We start from the raw sequence: 16,840 nt of genomic DNA on the forward strand, positions 1-16,840 counted from the left end.
TAAACGGTGGATGGATAGAAAACGCACACCCACGGGCTGCTTACACGCATAGTTTGATTAGTGAATTGTCATGGATGAATATGCCACAAACAGCTATCAGAATAACGTAGCAGAGGTCATGCTCCGGGTCAAGCTTTGGCGGCCTCTTTAGGCATAAATACGTTGATGAACTTTATACTAAACGTCTTTGGCTCAGTGCCTAGCCACACATCAAAGGACTCGCTAGACCAGATAACAAGGCCATGCCGGGGGGGGGGGGGGGTTGCCCCCTGGCTCAGGCTTTGACAACTTATCAAGGATTCAATACCCACGAGCTCGAGCTTTATCGAAAGCTTTCCCCATAGCCAGATGAAGGTACTTACGATTTTGGTACCATGACATCTCAGGGTTCGTCCTGCGCATCAGGCTTTGGCAACATCTTCAGTTCCAACACATCGACGGGCTCAGGGTGTGTTGTAGCATCAAGGCCAGTAGGCATGAATAAGACGAAAGTATGCGCGGTCTTTATATCACGGGGCGATGAAAGAAGTTTTTACACAAAAGAGATATATCTTCCAATATAGGGTATCTTTTCAAAAGTCTAGTCGTGATGCCTATGCCATCCAAAACTCCTCCTGCTATGTACACCGCACCATCTCCAAAACCCAAACGCCGAAGCCCATATAACCCTCAATGCAAAAAGTACCGACTTTTCTTATGCCTGCCAATCTCTCCTCGTCTTCTGCTGCGAAGTCAAGTCGTAGTTGGCATATCTGCACTTACACTGCTCCCTCCCCGCCGCAATGGTGACAGCGTTGCCAGCTTTATCCTGGCACTCCGGACCCCCTTTCTTGACCTGCACGATCTCTACCTGGCCGGGCCACGGTCCCCACTTGACGTTTCCGTCAGTGCTAGTCGCGTTGACCCCAGACGCAACAGTCCCGAGCGGCGTAGTCGTGTTGCGTCTCGTCCAGAGAGTTGCGCGGAAGGCCGTATCGGAGAAAGTGCAGGTCGCGGCGCGTCCGTCTTCGGTGATTGCCTCGGACGGAACCACGGTCTTGGGAAGGGAAAAGTTGAAGACGAGACGCTCGTTGAGCGTGTTTCCTTCGAGCAGTACCATTGACTGGTTTGTGAACTGCGGGGCAAACGGGTTGGAGGAGGATGAGACCTGGTAGGTGTACGAGTTCTTCGGGGAGATTGTCCAGAAGAAGGATGCGAGAGAGTCGTTTGCGGATTGTGAGTAGTTTTGGTATGGGTAGCAGCGCCACGTCGATGGGTTGGCGGTGCATCCAGTGTTGGACTCTAACAGAGCCGTATTGAAGGCGAATGAGCCAGATGGAAATAGGGTGGTTGAGTTGGTGGTGGTATCTGGCGTTGTTGAAGGGGATCTTGAGAAGTGTTAGTGGTGATGTAAGTGAGTTAGAGAGGAGGGAGGTTGCATACGAGCTGCGCATTCCAACAGTCAGACCGACCGACAGACCGACAATCAGACCAATTCCAAGGATAAGGGCAACTATCATGCGGTATCTGTTGCCGCGGCGAGCGATCCAGGGCCCCGTCTTGGCCTTCTCCGCAGCCGACGATGGCCCTACAGGCGTAGTGATGGGAAGGAGCTGAGACTTGTCCTTGAGAGAATTCCTGGGAGAAAGCCTGGGTGTGGATGTGCCCGAGCTCGGACGGCTGCCATAGCTGCCTGCGCTGAGTAGGCTGCGCGTGCTCAGAGTGCTTAGAGTACTGTCGCGAGACGAGCTGCGAGAGTAGGCCGGGGGAGGATAGGACGGATGTGAGTTGATAGCTCGTGGTACTGGCGAGCGGCCGTAGTATTTCGGTTTCGTGCTGCGGCATGGCGGTGGTGGAGGGAGGGCAGCCATGTTTGGGTGTGTGACGGCGGGAAGTGAGTCGTCTTCGGCAATGACAGGCATGCGGCCAACGGATGAGAATGCGGTACGGCTTGAGCCCGGCGAGAAGGGTGACTTGGGCATCTTGTCGTTGGGTCTAGATTACACAGCGGTGGTGTAGTTGGTTTCGATGTGCGACAGCCTGTCTGCTGTTATGCAAGACATACAATCAACGTAAGATCGCTCCCAAGTTGCTGAAATGGGTGTACAGTAACGGAATTGCTGTAATGTCGTCACTCTTGGTCTCTACTGCCTTGGCGTTGTCGGGTGCAGATGGTGTCGAATCTCCAGTATGTAAAGCGGGCGTAAGGAATAATATGAGTCGTGATTCTTGAGATAGAATGGGAGTACAAGAACTTAAGACTACCCAATTACAAGGAACCGAACTGATAGAATGTAGAGACGGATGCGGCTCACTGAACCAAGGATCTGGGTTTGTTACGCAGTGATGTCGAGATCTAGAGTGCTGGTGCCCGTTTAACGATCTCAGACATGCGGCTTCATATAAGACTCCAGCATGCCGGAAAAGTCGGCTATCGAGAATATCGCGTGGCAGCAGTCCTCGTTTGTTTTTCTCTGGCTGGCGATTCAGCTAACGTCTGAGGAACAAAGAATGTCGGACGGTTTACGGGGTGATGGTCAACGACCATGAACCGAGTCCCGGCAGACAAAGAACTGGTGCGGAGAGGGGGAACAAGAGCAAAGGATGCTACGTTTGAGATTTTGTGCCTTGAAAAGCTCGAGTTAACAAGAGATGGAAACCCACCCGTTTGCCGCAGTGTAAGCCACTCCTTGGCTCCGGACGATGAACGACTTCGTCTAGATTCCCCCGAGAGGGGTCCTGTCTCGTCGCATGGCACACCCTAAGGGCTGAGCACACAACATGTGGGATCAAGGTGCGTGAAGCATGGCAAACCCATGTACTTGCATTTCAGCTGGGTTCTGGCACTTGCCCGTCTGGAAGCGTTTGCAGTCCGACGTGCTGCTCTGTGATCGACAACAGGAACGGCTTCTTTCCGAGCAGGGATCGCGGGCGCGATGTCACAGGGGTTCTCGATCTGGCAGGCTTTGGCGGAACAGCCAGGCATGTCAATTTTCTCATCGACAATCCGACGCTAGGCAGTAGCGAACAAAACGGGGTGGTCGGGAAGCTGCAGACCTGCCGCCATGCTTTCACGGTTGATGGAACGGCTGCAGAGAACAATGGGGTGGAGAGGAGTCGTCGACGTCGAGAATATCCTCCAGAAGTCCAGCTCGCGGCGGCCCAGCAAATAGTCTTGACGATAGCGTCAGTCTGGTCGAGCCATCATTGGTGGTTGGCACCAGACTAAGATACCGCTAACCACTTCGAGCCACAAAAGACAAGGAAACTCACAAGAAGTTGTCAGGAACCACTCGACGGCGTCAAGCCACCAAAACTTGAGCCCGGGTGCCAGATGGGGATGGGCAAACAGCGCCAGAGCACCTCTGACCGGGGCTAAATTTTGCGGGACCTTGATCTGTCAGCGTGGGGTTGAACGAGGAGGGATCTGAAAACTCTTTGGCATTCGTTCCCTTCAACTTCGAGCTTGGGTACTCAGGGCGGCGGGTGTGAAGCAGTACATGCGCTGAAGGCGGAACTTTTCGTCGGCGTTTAATTCTGAACAGGGTAAGGGACCAGTTGGCGAACGATCTGACCCATCTATCTGCAATACACGGTAGGTTGAAGTGAGGGAGTAGGAAATGCCGTGGGGGGCGGATGAAGAGGCTCAAAATGATAGTAACCGAAATGGAGATCTGCGTCGTGTGCAGATGTGCAGATTGCACAGTGACCAGAAACACCGTCGAATGAGGGGCTCATGTAGGAAAACCAGGGCGGTGTTAAAGACACTAATATCGAAGTTTCTATGAACAGGTAATGGATACTGGTATGATGGCTCTTACTCTTGTTCAACAATGACGCAAATCAACCTTCCTCCCACATGTCCAGGTACTCCGTATATCCTATAGTCGTATCCGTACAAGGCAGTGCAGATCAACCTTCCCATCTCAAGCATCACCCAGAATCTCTTGCGTTGAAGACAGCGACGCCGTCTCCTTGCCCTTTCCCTTGGAGGAGTCGCTCTCACTCTCGGCATAGGAAGGAGGGTCTAGCTCGTCTCCGCCCGCCACCCACACCTTGGAAAGCTCCTCCTCGATTTCCTGGCGTCTTGCCTTCCAGTTCTCGACCTGTTCAAGGCGTTCACGAAGGTCCTGGAGCTCCTTTTCGACCTGCATCTTCTCATGTTCTGTTCCGATTCTTTCAAACTCCCACTCATCGCCACGTTCTCCGCCTCCGAGAATGAGGTTGTACGTGTGATACTTCTTGAGTGAGGCGCGTGTAGAAATGGTGATGAGAGCTGTGTCATGTCAGAAAACCTGTAGGGCATGGAATGACTCTTCAACTTACTGATTCCTTTCTCCTTGCACACTTCGTAGAGCAGGCCCTCGACGTCTTGAGACACGGCGCTAGTACCCTCGTCAAGAATGGCGAATTGAGGCTCGTGGTACAATACGCGGGCGAAACCCATGCGCTGTTTCTCTCCACCGCTAAGAACATCTTTCCACTCTTTACGGGTGTCCCAACCACCTTCACGGTCGGGAAGGTAGCCAAGACGGGCATCTTCCAAAATGCGCTTCAAATCGTCTTCAGACTTCCTCTTCTCGCGCATATCGTGATGCCCGTCAGGGTAGATGACCTGGTCGCGCAACGTACCGATGCTGAGATAGGGTCGTTGCGGCAAGAACATGATGCCATCCTGACCAATATCCTTTGGACGACTGACGAGTCCTCTGTAGACTGGCCAAAGGCCAGCAAGAATACGGGCAATAGACGTCTTACCGACACCGTTGGGGCCAGAGATCTAAGAGCGTCAGTACACTGTCATTTCCCGTCCTTAGATAATTAATGACTCACCAGAAGATGCTCTCCTCTCCTGACAACCATTGAGAGGGAATCCATTAGCTCCTCACCACCGTTGGGCCATAACGATGGGGCAACAACAGGCACGTTCTCAAACCGTACGCCATCGAAACCCTTCTGGATGGTTCCTTGAACATCCGAGAGGGAGTAAAGTTCGTTCTGTTGCCCTCGCAAGAAATAAGCATCGGCGTGAACGCGATGCAGTGTTGAAATCAAGGTGTAGACTCGGCTAGTGTAGCCGGCAAGCTCGGAGAGATCCTTGATAGAGTACATCATCCTTCCGCCAGCATCCGCGAGTGAGAGCATAAGACGCTTGTTCGTAATGAACTCCTTCATACGCCCGCGCTCCCTGCTTCCCTTTGCAGCATTTTCGGCCAGCTCAGCAGCGCCGCCCAGACCTCCCCATGCTGGAAGGAATACTGGTAATGAGGATAGAAGGTAGCCGTAAGCACTCCAACTGTACTTGAGTATGAAATCCTCAAGCATGTTGTACCGAATCTTGAGCATGTAGATGCCCTCCATCCAATTCTTCAAAGACTTGAACTCCTTGTTGAGGAAAGTCTTCTCCATGTCGGCACCTCCGTAAAAGGCGATCTCCTCGGCATTGGCGATTAGTCGTGCATGCAGCCCCCTAAAGTCTCCCTCCTTGCGGCCCTCAACTGCCTTAAGTTTGCCAAAAGGAGGCGAGAGCCGGCGCAGAATGCTCGCTGTTAGGAAATAGTTGCTCAACAAACCAGTTAGAGCCAATGGGCCCAAAGAGCGGAATAGCTGGTAGTTGAAGACGCAAAGGTCTACAAAGGGTTTGCCGAGTGATGAGTAGAGGTTCGCAGCGGCAGCACAGAATAGTGTCAAATCTTGCGTGATAAACTGATCCGCACCCTGGCCGACGCCACCATCCAGATTGGAGAGCTTATAGTAGTTGAGGTTGTTGTTCAGGTATAGATCGTGGATGTACCGAGTAAGGCGGGTTCTGAAGGCAATGGACACCTTGGATTCGAGGAATTTGATCATCGCATTCGTGTATGACGCAAAACCGCCGAGACCACACCACTTTGAGATTCGTTAGCATTGGTTGAGGTCGTGATGACTGGAGGTTTTGGAGCACCACTCACCTTGACTAGTCCCCAGAGGAATGCCTTCCCTTGTCCTGCAACCAGATCCCGCACAATCTCGCCGTCAAGTCGAGCGACCACGAGGGAAAGGTAGGTGCGAAGCATCAAGAAAACGCTGTGACTCAAAAGCAGCCCAGCTTCTTTACTTGACCATCTCGGGATCATGATACTCATGAGACTAAGGAACTGATGTAGGAATGCCAGGTTCAAGCCCGGCTTCGTCTGCGCTGAGGGAACGGTTCCGTCGCCGAGGCCAGATACCCGCGGAGGGTTGAGGAAGAGCCGGCGATGCGCCTCAAAGGTCAGCGGCTTTGTGGTCTGAATAACAACCTTGGAGGTTCCATCTTTGTATGGGACGTAAATCGTACGTGATCCATCCTTGTTGTGCAGCCACGAATTCGTACGGACAAGTTTACGGCCCTGCTCCTTTTCCTCACGCCTTTGCCTCCACCAGCGTCTGCCTCCAGCGGCGCTGAGGACTATGGATGCGGCGAGGGCAAGTGTTCCGAGCAGTCGGGTCGTGCGGGAAGTACTTCGGAGGCGATTGCGAATCAGTGTCGTATACTTCTCGAAGAAGGCGGCGAGAGCCTCCTCCGCGGCCGACTGGCGGAGTGTCGATTGTTCTGCCATGGCAATGGCAGTAGGAAGTGAAGAATGTCTTTCAAGACTTGCGACGTCGTCGTGAGGTCGAGTCGCGCAGGCTCGCCACGGTGAAGGTGCTACTACAGATGCGCAGCCATCACAGGGCGGGAACGAATAAGAGGAGCGAGCTGAGAGGTGTTAGGCTAGAGAACGCGATTGATGCTCTGTCTCGGGATCGCTATTGAACCGTTCTGGCTTTGCGCGTATGGTGATAGTGAGGTGGTGAGGTAGTTTGAAATGGCTCAAGAAAAGCACGTGGTCGCATTAGCAGGCTGAGTCGTTTGTTGTTGGAGAAGCGGCGAGTTTGGGGAGCAGGCGCTGGCTCGTGATCGCATTACGACATGTGAATGCCGGCGGGCAGTGGAGTTCCGAGGCACCCAGCACCCGAAGCGGTGGATAACTTGGGGAAAGCTGCGGGTGGACAGGTTCACGCTTCTCGGGGCTCTCCAGAGTCTCCACCAAGAATGGGGATCGTGCCGCTGAGAGCCCGAGACAACTTGGCCTGTGAGTGGCTGATTCCGGCGCGAATGACACTAACCTTACAGGACCTGGAGGGACGAAGCCAATAACATGCCAGGCGGTAAACCCCAGCTTCTACCCAGTCACATGATGCACCTTTTGAACTCGATTTTGAGGGGTCTGGGGTAAGGTAGGTACCGTTGTACCTTAGCAACTTGGGTGCCTTGGCTTTGTTCGGTTTGATGGTTGAAGAACTCGAGTCGCAACGCGGCATTCTTCTGTACGATGGACAGCTGCGTTATAGCTGAACAAATCCAAGACTGTGGACTGGACCACCAGTTCTAGCGATTACGGCAATTTCTACCTGTCGTGGTTCCCCAATTTACCTTTATACAGACGTGACGAGTTTCTGGGAAGGGAACCGTGATCTGGGAAAGTAAGCCTGCATTGTTTCCTTTATTGCTCTGTTTACGGGGCGCCGAAAGTAGCATCACTTCCTGCCTCTTATCCAACCTACCGTCTGGCAGGCATGCCCTCTTTGTATACACTCCTGACTTAGCAATGAGCAATGAAGGGACAGACAGTTGCCTCGAGGGGCTCGATAATTGAATCCAGCCCCTCCCTTCCTGAAGCAACGACCAAAGGATCTGGTTTTAGTAGAACAAAGCGTGTTATTGCCGTGACCCAATTCGACCAACGTTACCCTGTCGAACAACATTCCGTCACGCAAGATATCTCCCTCCAGTCATCGATTTCCACATACGAGCTTGATTATACCGGCTTGACCAAAGGCATCGTCGAAGCGAACAATATCAATCCTTGACACAAACAACTTAGGGATCCCGCACATACGCACTACTTCTGCAACGACATGGAGAACCGACGTTTCCCAGAGAACTGTACATGTTTTCTGGAGCGCGACCTCGCCAACAAGATCTTGTCCAAGGCGGAGCAAGCCGATGTCGTTCACACCATCCAGAGCTTGTATGATGCTGGAGCCCCCCTCTTCCGAAGAGAACACATCCTCTACCTTGAAGAAGCGATCCGGGGAAGACATGAACACGTGAACTTGTGCGGAATGGACGGAAGCGCGTCTGTTTCGGGGGCTGATTGGGATTCCTAGGAGGAACAGTAGGCCGGACCACAACATGTCTGCAGTATCATGAGTAACTAACTGCACAAATGCCAGATACGAGCCAAGAATAGGCTTCCGTACCATCCAAAAGATGGTCAATGGAGTTCCTCCTGATGGCCGAATGCGCACCTGGGGAGCCTTCAGCGCCTATCGCATCGCCTGTTTCCCCAGACACACAGCACCATTTTCTCAAGACTCCTTGTCGAAAAGCCATCAACTGTGGGCATTGTACCAAGACCTATGGAAGCGAAGTCCAACCTGTTTAACCCTTATGTTACTATTGGATCGGCTGCCGCCGCAAATTCAAGTAACAAAGATTGTATGCTTTGGTCTCGGCGCGCTCTTGCCTAATGTCTGTCGGACGTGTCAGGACTGCCAGCGTGGTCCTGATTGCCAGGCACACAGGTCAATAAGGTCGAGGACTTTTACACAACATGCCGCTGCTGTCAGCATGATGCAAAAGTTGCGCCAGCAAACTCCTCACCTAGAATTCTACTCGCAGGAACCAGAATATTCTCCAGAATGCAGAGTTCTTTTGAACCAAATGGGCATCCGTGTTCTCGATGGACACAGAGGTTTCCTCGAAGTTGACGACAAGACACTTGTTTTTTCGATCAAACCGGCAGTTCCCGTCAAGCAAATCATCACCGAGTTGGCAAGGCCAGCGATGATAATCTGGGATGCTATGGGTGGTGACGAGAGAAACGATGATGAAAGGAACCCAGACAAGTGGCAGTTGTGGACTCAAAATAGTAAGCGATTGTGGCACAGGTAAGTTTGATCGACAACTGCGTTGAAGTTTCGAGAAAAGCTGATTGATTTTTTCAGTCCCTTTGGAGTCGACCCTGATTCATCACGGACGAGGAAAATGTTGGGCGAGGAGTACCTCGCGTGTCCGTTTCTCGGAGACAGGTTGAACTTTGGACAGCTTGATGTCCATATACGACGGTCAGCCAGAGCAATACTAGGTGGAAGTGCTCCCCAGACGCCCTCCTCTGAGGTTTCACCTGCTCTATATTGAGTGAACGACGCTCGTCGAAGCAGAAAGGAAGCACCACAGCGAATGCGGCTCACCGAGGGCGGCTTTGATAAGAGTAAACACAGGAATAGGTCTCCTGTAAGAGCTCGAAGATGGTGAGAAGAGACGGAGCTGGCTCTTGTTAGATTAGAATGGTGGTTTGCGTCATTACAGCACAATAACATTGTACACTTAGGTTTTTGATGGAGGACTGGTTGGTGGGCTGAGTAGCCAAGAACAAAAAATATCACCACCTTCCACTGTACTCTCCAACTTCATGCTGTTGTTCGTGAGCGTGAGGGCTGTACGGTTGGTGGGGCAAGTCAATGGAGTAGTATAATGCCGGCGGCGTAGTCCTTGGGGGAAGTTGGGGATGTGCTCAAATCACCATTCCGCAACTGCCCATATGGTGCCAGAGCTTTCGGTGCCATGCCATAGTGATGCTCGCATCTCTTGCTGAAAAGAGAACCGCCCAATAGCAGTACAAATATTCCAAAGTGGTACTCAAGCCGTCACCATCCATGAGCGTTTCCTCTGTGGTTCCCGGCGTGCGTGTCTTATGGAGACGAATGTCAACTTTGTCAGTCGAAACTTGGCTCAGCCGTTCCCTGCACAATGACCTAATAGAAGCGGGAGGCGTTGAACGAAGAAAAGAAAGTTGTCTCCCATGAGCAGATAGTCTACTTGGGATTGAAGTAAGGGACACACACACATACACACGCGACCAGTTATATGGGTTGTCATGTTTTATTCGAATGATTCAAGTCGAAGAGACAGCAGTGTAGGGCCCGTAGGTGCCTGACACCTTGCCGGGAATGGATGGAACAAGGTTAACATGCCATTCTGCAGACTGCCGGACCAGACACATACTGGGAGCCAACGGAAAGAGGCTCGTCCCCCGCACAATACCTTAGGCGCATCTTGCATTGAAGGGGAAGTTTACTCGTATAAACCGGCGGCACGGCAATGAGTGGGACGCACACACCGTCCCGATGCCGCCGGCGTCGGTGCACCACCCACATGAGCCTCCGCCACACGAGCCTCTTTTTTGTTCTGTTCAGCATTTTTATTTGTTTGCTTCGGGGGGGGGGGGAGGCTTGCACTGTGTGTCTCGAAGTATGTATAGCTGGCTGTGGCGGTGGTGGTGCCCTGGGCTTTGAAGTGGGTGTCCTGGCCACTGCCTTTTGGGTTCTGGAACCTCTGACGCCTGTTTCCGTAGAATAGGGTCTGGGGGAAGGGAAGGAAGGGAAAGAGAAAGAAAGCTCAAGACTCTAAGCAGTCTGTCATCCCATGTTTACGCGCGGCGGGGAGATGCATGCCGAGACCGTTTCGGTCAATGCAGGCGGCACCGTGGATGTGTCTTGTTTCTTTTTTTTTCACTCTCTTTTTTTCCTTGGGAAAATGCAACGCCTTGGGGAACGTTGTCTGGCGATTCTGATCTCTGATGGTTTGGCCAGCAGGGGAGGGGATATAGACTAGGGGAAGGTCAAGCTGCTCAACGGATGAACGGGGAGGGGGGGGGGAGGATCAGATACGGGAATACATATCTCTCGACTATGAGAACCTGGAAGAGATCTCAGAGAAAGAGAGAGAGGAAGACCAATTTGCGGAATTGCAACTTTTGCGGTGGACCCGACTGGCACAGAACCCGGCGCGAAGACATCCACGTTGGGAAAACGTTGCTTTGGGGACCTTTCGGGGGGTCATCCCGGTGTGATTTTCTTGTCAAAGGCCCCAGGTCGCAGCGGGTGCGGAATCGGGAAGCCTTTCCCCTGGCGGCGGTATTTCCCTCTTTTGCATGAGAACACCCCTGCTGCGCGGTGCGTGAGTGGTCCAAAGCCTGCGTCCTGCATGCCGCCGTCCTGCGTCCAGTGCCTTGGAAAGCTGGGACTCTTCTTTTTATTTGTTCAGTTCACTTTATGGCGACAATGTGGGATGGGGATCCATGAGAAAAGCAGCCGGGCCAAGGTTGGTGGTTCGGAGTACCTTGGTATCTGTACTGTATGCGAGTGCGTAAATTAGTGAGTGAGCACTGAGTGTGAGTGTGAGTATTGTGCCTGCCCAACCAGATCCGTCACTCAATCGGGCGGTAACATGGCCAATGAGGATAGAGCGGTCCAGGGATGAGTTTGTCTGGGATGTCTGGATCTTGCCCCCCCATAAGCTTGTATGGATGCTGGTTGGTCGGCGACGTTCTTTGCGGCTGTGAATCGGGACGGGGTGATGGTTCTGGAATGTCTGGGATGCTTTTCGATGAGCGCTTGAGAGAGTGAAGCGATTGTCCAACCGTCATCGCGAGGCTTGCGAGGGGGGCGAGCTTTTGGGGGGAGGTTTGGTTACCTAGGACGAGTGAGTGAGAAGTGAGGTAGTGGTGTTTCTACCTAGCTTAGCTCCGTGAGGGTTCGGGAGACCCATCTCGCTGAGGAAAGGTATCCTCAATCTCATACGAGCACTCACTCTCACCCAGATGAAATTCTCATTTCTGTGTACAACAATAGCATGCGCGGGGAATATCAGACGGAAAGCGACATGGATGAGGCAAACTCCAACCGCCCGATATTCTCATGCGCTAAGCAAATGGCAGCTGGCATCCGCCCAGCATTGCTTCGAGCTCTCTGTCTCTGTACTTCGTACTCTTGGCTCTGGAGTCCGCAGTCTGGAAACCCCCGTCCACTCATCTTAGAAGAGCTCCCCGTCTGCTACCCGCATCAGAAAAGGTGGAGGGGGTGCTGGGGCCCTTGGGGGGCTAGCAGATGGATGGTGGTGTCGCGCATCGGGACGAGGACGCTGTGTTTTTTTTTTTCGTCTTTGCCTTTTATTCCAATTGTCTTATTTGATGGGGGACCCGGGCGGCGCACGCATTAAAGGAGAACGGCCGCCCGGCTGAGTTTACCCTGCGCTGGCCCGGCGTTAGACCAGACTACTCCCCCCGAAGGCCCCAAGTAGGAGACGACGGCGGCGGCAGCACCCACTTTGCGCTTGGCACTTGCGCGCGGTGCTTACTCTGGAAGCTAATTCAAGCAAGGCAGGCGGCTTCTTGAGGCGTCAGGTGTGGTAATGTAATAAGCCAGGAGGCATCTGATGCGACGATGGGGGGGGGGCAAGACTCGTGGGTAATTGCTTCGTAGGCAACAGACTCAGGTTGTGTACAGTGAGACTCAGGCTCAGTCAGACAAAATCTCCTCAGAATGTCTTTCTCTGTGAAGGCGATGGATCGTGGAACGAGTTCGGATAGGCGTGCCAGGGATGTTGTTCTTCTCTTTAGCTCGCAGACCGGGTTGTGGGTTTTCTGATGTTTCTGTCGTTGTTGGAATTGTTCCTGGGCACTGGGGGCGTAATTTATGGGTCCCCTATCTTTGCTTGCAAGCTGCCTGTGCTATCTCGTTTGCGTGTCTGCTCTTGAAGAAAGAGTTAGTTGAACTGTGAGAAAACGAAATGACGGCACTGGGATGCCGAGTGATGGGCACAACAAAGAGCCAAGGACACGAGGTAATCTCTCTGACAGACGCAGCTTCTTTGACGGTACCCGAGGGGATTTTCCAGGAACGGCTACCGCGCCAGTGCCAGTGCCAGTGCCAGCAGCTCCGAAGCTCTCTGCTCGGCTCGACTCGACTCGACGACTCGACACCCTGGATTCCACGATCCAGGTATGGCATGGCTGGTGGCAGTATCACCGAAGGTTGAAGACGAGATTTGTGCTGGTGCATCCAGCATTGGCTGAATAGCTTCCCAAAGCGAATGGGCGACCCATCGGTCGAGGTCCAAGAGGGTATCGCGGTCGCCCATCTCACTTTACGAATTGGACCAATTCAGGCTCTAGCTCCTTGCGAAGCGTGTGATGGGCCGGGATGGACTCTGCTTGTGTTCCCACCATGGAGATTTCTGTAATATGAGCTTGGCGGCACGGCAATGGGAGAGAAATGGGAGATGAGACATGGCGTCTGATGCGGCGCGATAGTCGTCTGGTGTAGGGCACAGTGCGGATACGCTCACGTGGTCAGTGCAAGTGGGAGGATCCAGTGGATCCACTCTCAATCTCGAGGCAGGAAAGACGTCACTCGGGCTCACCTGCTGCCATTATCATCCATGTCAATTTGCATTGATTACTGCGTATCCGTACTCCGTACATTACCTAAGATACCTTACGCAGTACCTTAAGGTATCCTCTGTACAAGCGTCAACAGTATCAATATGTCTTGTCAACTGTGATCTTTGGGAACCCCCTTATCGCTCCCCATCTCCCGAGCCCGGCCTCTTCTTAACCAGGACGGGACGGGCTAATCTCACCGGGAAATCCACCCACACACCCTTCCAGGCCTTTTGCTCTCTCTCTCGGTGGGTGTTCTCTGTTGTAATTGAATCCATTAGCTCGTTACTGTTCGTAGCACCCCTGGTCTCTCCCTCTTCCATGATCCATCCTCTCTCTCTCTTTCTCTTCGTCTCCCAGTTTCCGTTCCCTTGAAGCTGCGGCCCCCCAGCTTCATCTGCACCTGTAGACACGGGCCAGCCCCTGGCCCTCCCAGTAGACCCCATTCAAGTGTTGCTTCCAAAGGCAAATCATCTCGCTTGTGCCTTTCACGCTCTTTCAGCCTCTGATACGTCGTCCTCTTGAGTCTTGCCAGTCGTCCTCACTTCTCACCACCCCCGGGCCCTTGGCTGCCATCTGCTCTCTTCCTCATCCTCTCGCCGCCGACGCCTTGTCTTTCTACTGGCCATTTGGGGTTGTTAGCTTTGCTTTTTGGCTCTGCTGTTGCTCTCTTGCTCTCGTTCTTGTTCTCGCTCTCTCGCTTACTTACCCTTCTCTCCCAGAGTCTATACATAAACTGATAATAACCCCCCCTAGTTGAGGTGAGAGTCCCGTGTATAATAGTAGGTGCTTAGATGTTAGTGGATCCTGGCTAAATTTGATTAATCGGACTTCGTTTTTCTTTTTTTTGGGGTACTCGGGCTGGAAATATTTTGGAAATAAATTATAGCTAATTAGGGTACTACTACTTAATTAATAGGAAATAATTCTGACTTATACTTTTTTTTTACCCTAGCTAAGTCGCGTCCCTTTTTTTAAACTTTTATTCTTCGTTACGATTTTTACTAAAAATTTTTATTATAAAACTTACTATTGTACTCGAAATTTATTAATAATTAATTAAAAATATTTCTAAATTAATTTTATAATACTTTCCTACTACTACGATAGCGATAGTTTTAAGTCCTATATTAATAATAAGAAGGGCTAGCTTAAGAATCTCTTTATATTCGAGACTAACGGCGTAAGTTTCGTCCCTATTATTATAATTAAATACGCGATTTATTTATTTATTTTTATAATAATAAGGTTAAGTAATCTTATTACTAAGAGAACTCTATTATTACTATTTAGAGGCTAATGGCCTTTGCCCTAATAGCTACTATTAGTTATCTCTCGGTACGCTTAAGAAGTATTTTAAAAAGGGTTATCGTATTAACTTTACGATTTTTTATAAAAAATCCTTCTTTATTATTATCGACCTCGAGGTTACCTATAAGTTACTTCCTATTCTATATTAATATTTTTAGTTTTATTAATAGTTTTTTATAGGATACTATATTAGAATAATATTACTTACGAAGGGCTAGGATACGCCCCTAGATACCCCCTAAAAGCCTAAGGCTATTATAAGTAATAAGGCGTTATTTACTATCCTTTTTAAGGAGGACGGTATTATAAATAGAAATATTTCTAAAATATTTCTAGTTTATAAGACTAACTATTTTTAATAGGACGTTACCCGGATAAAAATAAACGTTAAGCTCGGCCCCGAGGAGAGCTATTAGGTCTATAAATCGTAGGACGCTATTAGCCATAATAAATATAACTTATTTTTTAATTAACGCTCCTCTTAACTAGATTTTATAACCTACCCTCCCCCTAACGTATATAAGCCGACTTATTTAGTATTTTATAAGTACTATTACCCTAACCTCGTACTAAACGAGGATATTTTTAGTAAGTTACTTTATTAATACCTATATATCGTTATACTTAATATTAATTATTTTTAAAAATCTTTAAGACCCCTAAGCAAATAGGCCAGAATAGTAAGGTTATTAAGGGTAAGCCGATCTAGCCTAACCTTATTAATAATTCTAATAATAATAAGATAGATTCTTAAATAAACCCCGCTACTTTTACTTAGATCTTTATTAAGGATATAGATAAGTAAAAGGTATAATTAAGGGTTAAGGGATAATAGGGAATAATTAGTCTAGGGAAGTCTATAAATAAAGAGTTTATTAGAATAAAAGTGTTTTACTTACCTCTTTAAAATAGTACTATATAAATTAAAAATGCCGTAGTATTATAAATAGATATTCATAATAAATATATAAATAGAAGTTAAGGCTATAAATACTAAGTAAATAATATATTAATTATAAAAATTTCCTAAATATTTCCTAAAAATTACCTTAAAATTTCCTAAAAATTACCTTAAAATTGCCTTAAAATTTCCTTAAAATTGCCTTAAAATTGCCTTAAAATTTCCTTAAAATTTCCTAAAAATTGCCTTAAAATTTCCTAAAAATTGCCTTAAAATTTCCTTAAAATTTCCTTAAGATTTCCTAAAAATTTCCTAAAAGTTTCCTAAAAATTTCCTTAAGATTTCCTTAAGATTTCCTTAAAATTTTCCTAAGATTTCTTTAAAATTTCTTTAAAATTTCCTAAGAATTTCTTAAAAGTTTCTTAAAAATTTCCTAAAAGTTTTTTAAAAATGTCTAAAATATTTCCTTAAGATATCTTAAATATTTCCTTAATATATTTTAAATATTTCCTTAATATATCTGAAAATCTTTTTAAATATTTCTATCTTTCTAATTTCTATAATATTTATAAATATAAATTAATTAATAAATAATAAAATAGAAAAGTATTTTTATTATTTAATAAATTATTAGCTTATTATATAATTATATATTTAATTAAATTTATTATTTATATAATATTAGTATTTTATAATAATATATACTTTTATTATTATAATAAATAATATAAATAAAACTATATATATATAATAATAATAATAATAATAATAATAATAATAATAATAATAATAATAATAATAATAATAATAATAATAATAATAATAATAATAATAATAATAATAATAATAATAATAATAATAATAATAATAATAATAATAATAATAATAATAATAATAATAATAATATATAATAATAATATATAGTAGTTTTTTTCTAACTTTATAAATATAAAAAATTAACTTTAACGGGATTACGGTTTTTAAAAATATTATATAATATAATAAAAGTTAATATATTAGTATTATAAATTAATATACTAGCGTTACTCTTATATTAGTATTACTATTTCATTTTTTAATTAGTTTAAAAAAAATTTATTAATATAATTAGATTTTATTAAGTATTTATAAAGTATTCTTAGCCTTTATTTTTTTACTCTTTTTAAATACCTAAGTAAATTTTAAATAATACTTTTTTTATAATATTTTATTTTAATTAGAATATAAGGCCAGTTTATAAAAAAAATAATATTTGTTAATAAAAAGCTATTTTTAAACCCCCTTAGATTTTATAATTTAAATAATACTATTTAAATTAAATTAAGTATTTTATATTATTATAAAATCTATTTTAAAA

General features: G+C 47.5%; 3 protein-coding genes across 3 annotated transcripts; 1 reads left to right on the forward strand and 2 right to left on the reverse strand.

Moving 5' to 3' along the window:
- Positions 1 to 694: 694 nt before the first annotated feature.
- Positions 695 to 1,961, reverse strand: CCOS01_06902 (tat pathway signal sequence; the record flags this gene model as incomplete). Its single annotated transcript, XM_060455070.1, has 2 exons — positions 695 to 1,367; positions 1,423 to 1,961. 2 exons carry the CDS (start codon positions 1,959 to 1,961, stop codon positions 695 to 697), a joined length of 1,212 nt encoding a protein of 403 aa, XP_060314770.1.
- Positions 1,962 to 3,905: 1,944 nt separating this feature from the next.
- Positions 3,906 to 6,560, reverse strand: CCOS01_06903 (ABC transporter transmembrane region 2; the record flags this gene model as incomplete). Its single annotated transcript, XM_060455071.1, has 4 exons — positions 3,906 to 4,255; positions 4,306 to 4,759; positions 4,813 to 5,868; positions 5,931 to 6,560. The coding sequence occupies 4 exons, from the start codon at positions 6,558 to 6,560 to the stop codon at positions 3,906 to 3,908; spliced, it is 2,490 nt and encodes an 829-aa protein (XP_060314771.1).
- Positions 6,561 to 8,710: 2,150 nt separating this feature from the next.
- CCOS01_06904 (uncharacterized protein) lies at positions 8,711 to 9,187 on the forward strand (the record flags this gene model as incomplete). The annotated part of the gene is made up of 2 exons (XM_060455072.1): positions 8,711 to 8,937; positions 8,995 to 9,187. 2 exons carry the CDS (start codon positions 8,711 to 8,713, stop codon positions 9,185 to 9,187), a joined length of 420 nt encoding a protein of 139 aa, XP_060314772.1.
- Positions 9,188 to 16,840: the final 7,653 nt, after the last annotated feature.

This window comes from Colletotrichum costaricense (genome assembly GCF_030867565.1).
Source record: "Colletotrichum costaricense strain IMI 309622 chromosome Unknown Scaffold_6.1, whole genome shotgun sequence".
Lineage (NCBI taxonomy): Eukaryota > Fungi > Ascomycota > Sordariomycetes > Glomerellales > Glomerellaceae > Colletotrichum > Colletotrichum costaricense.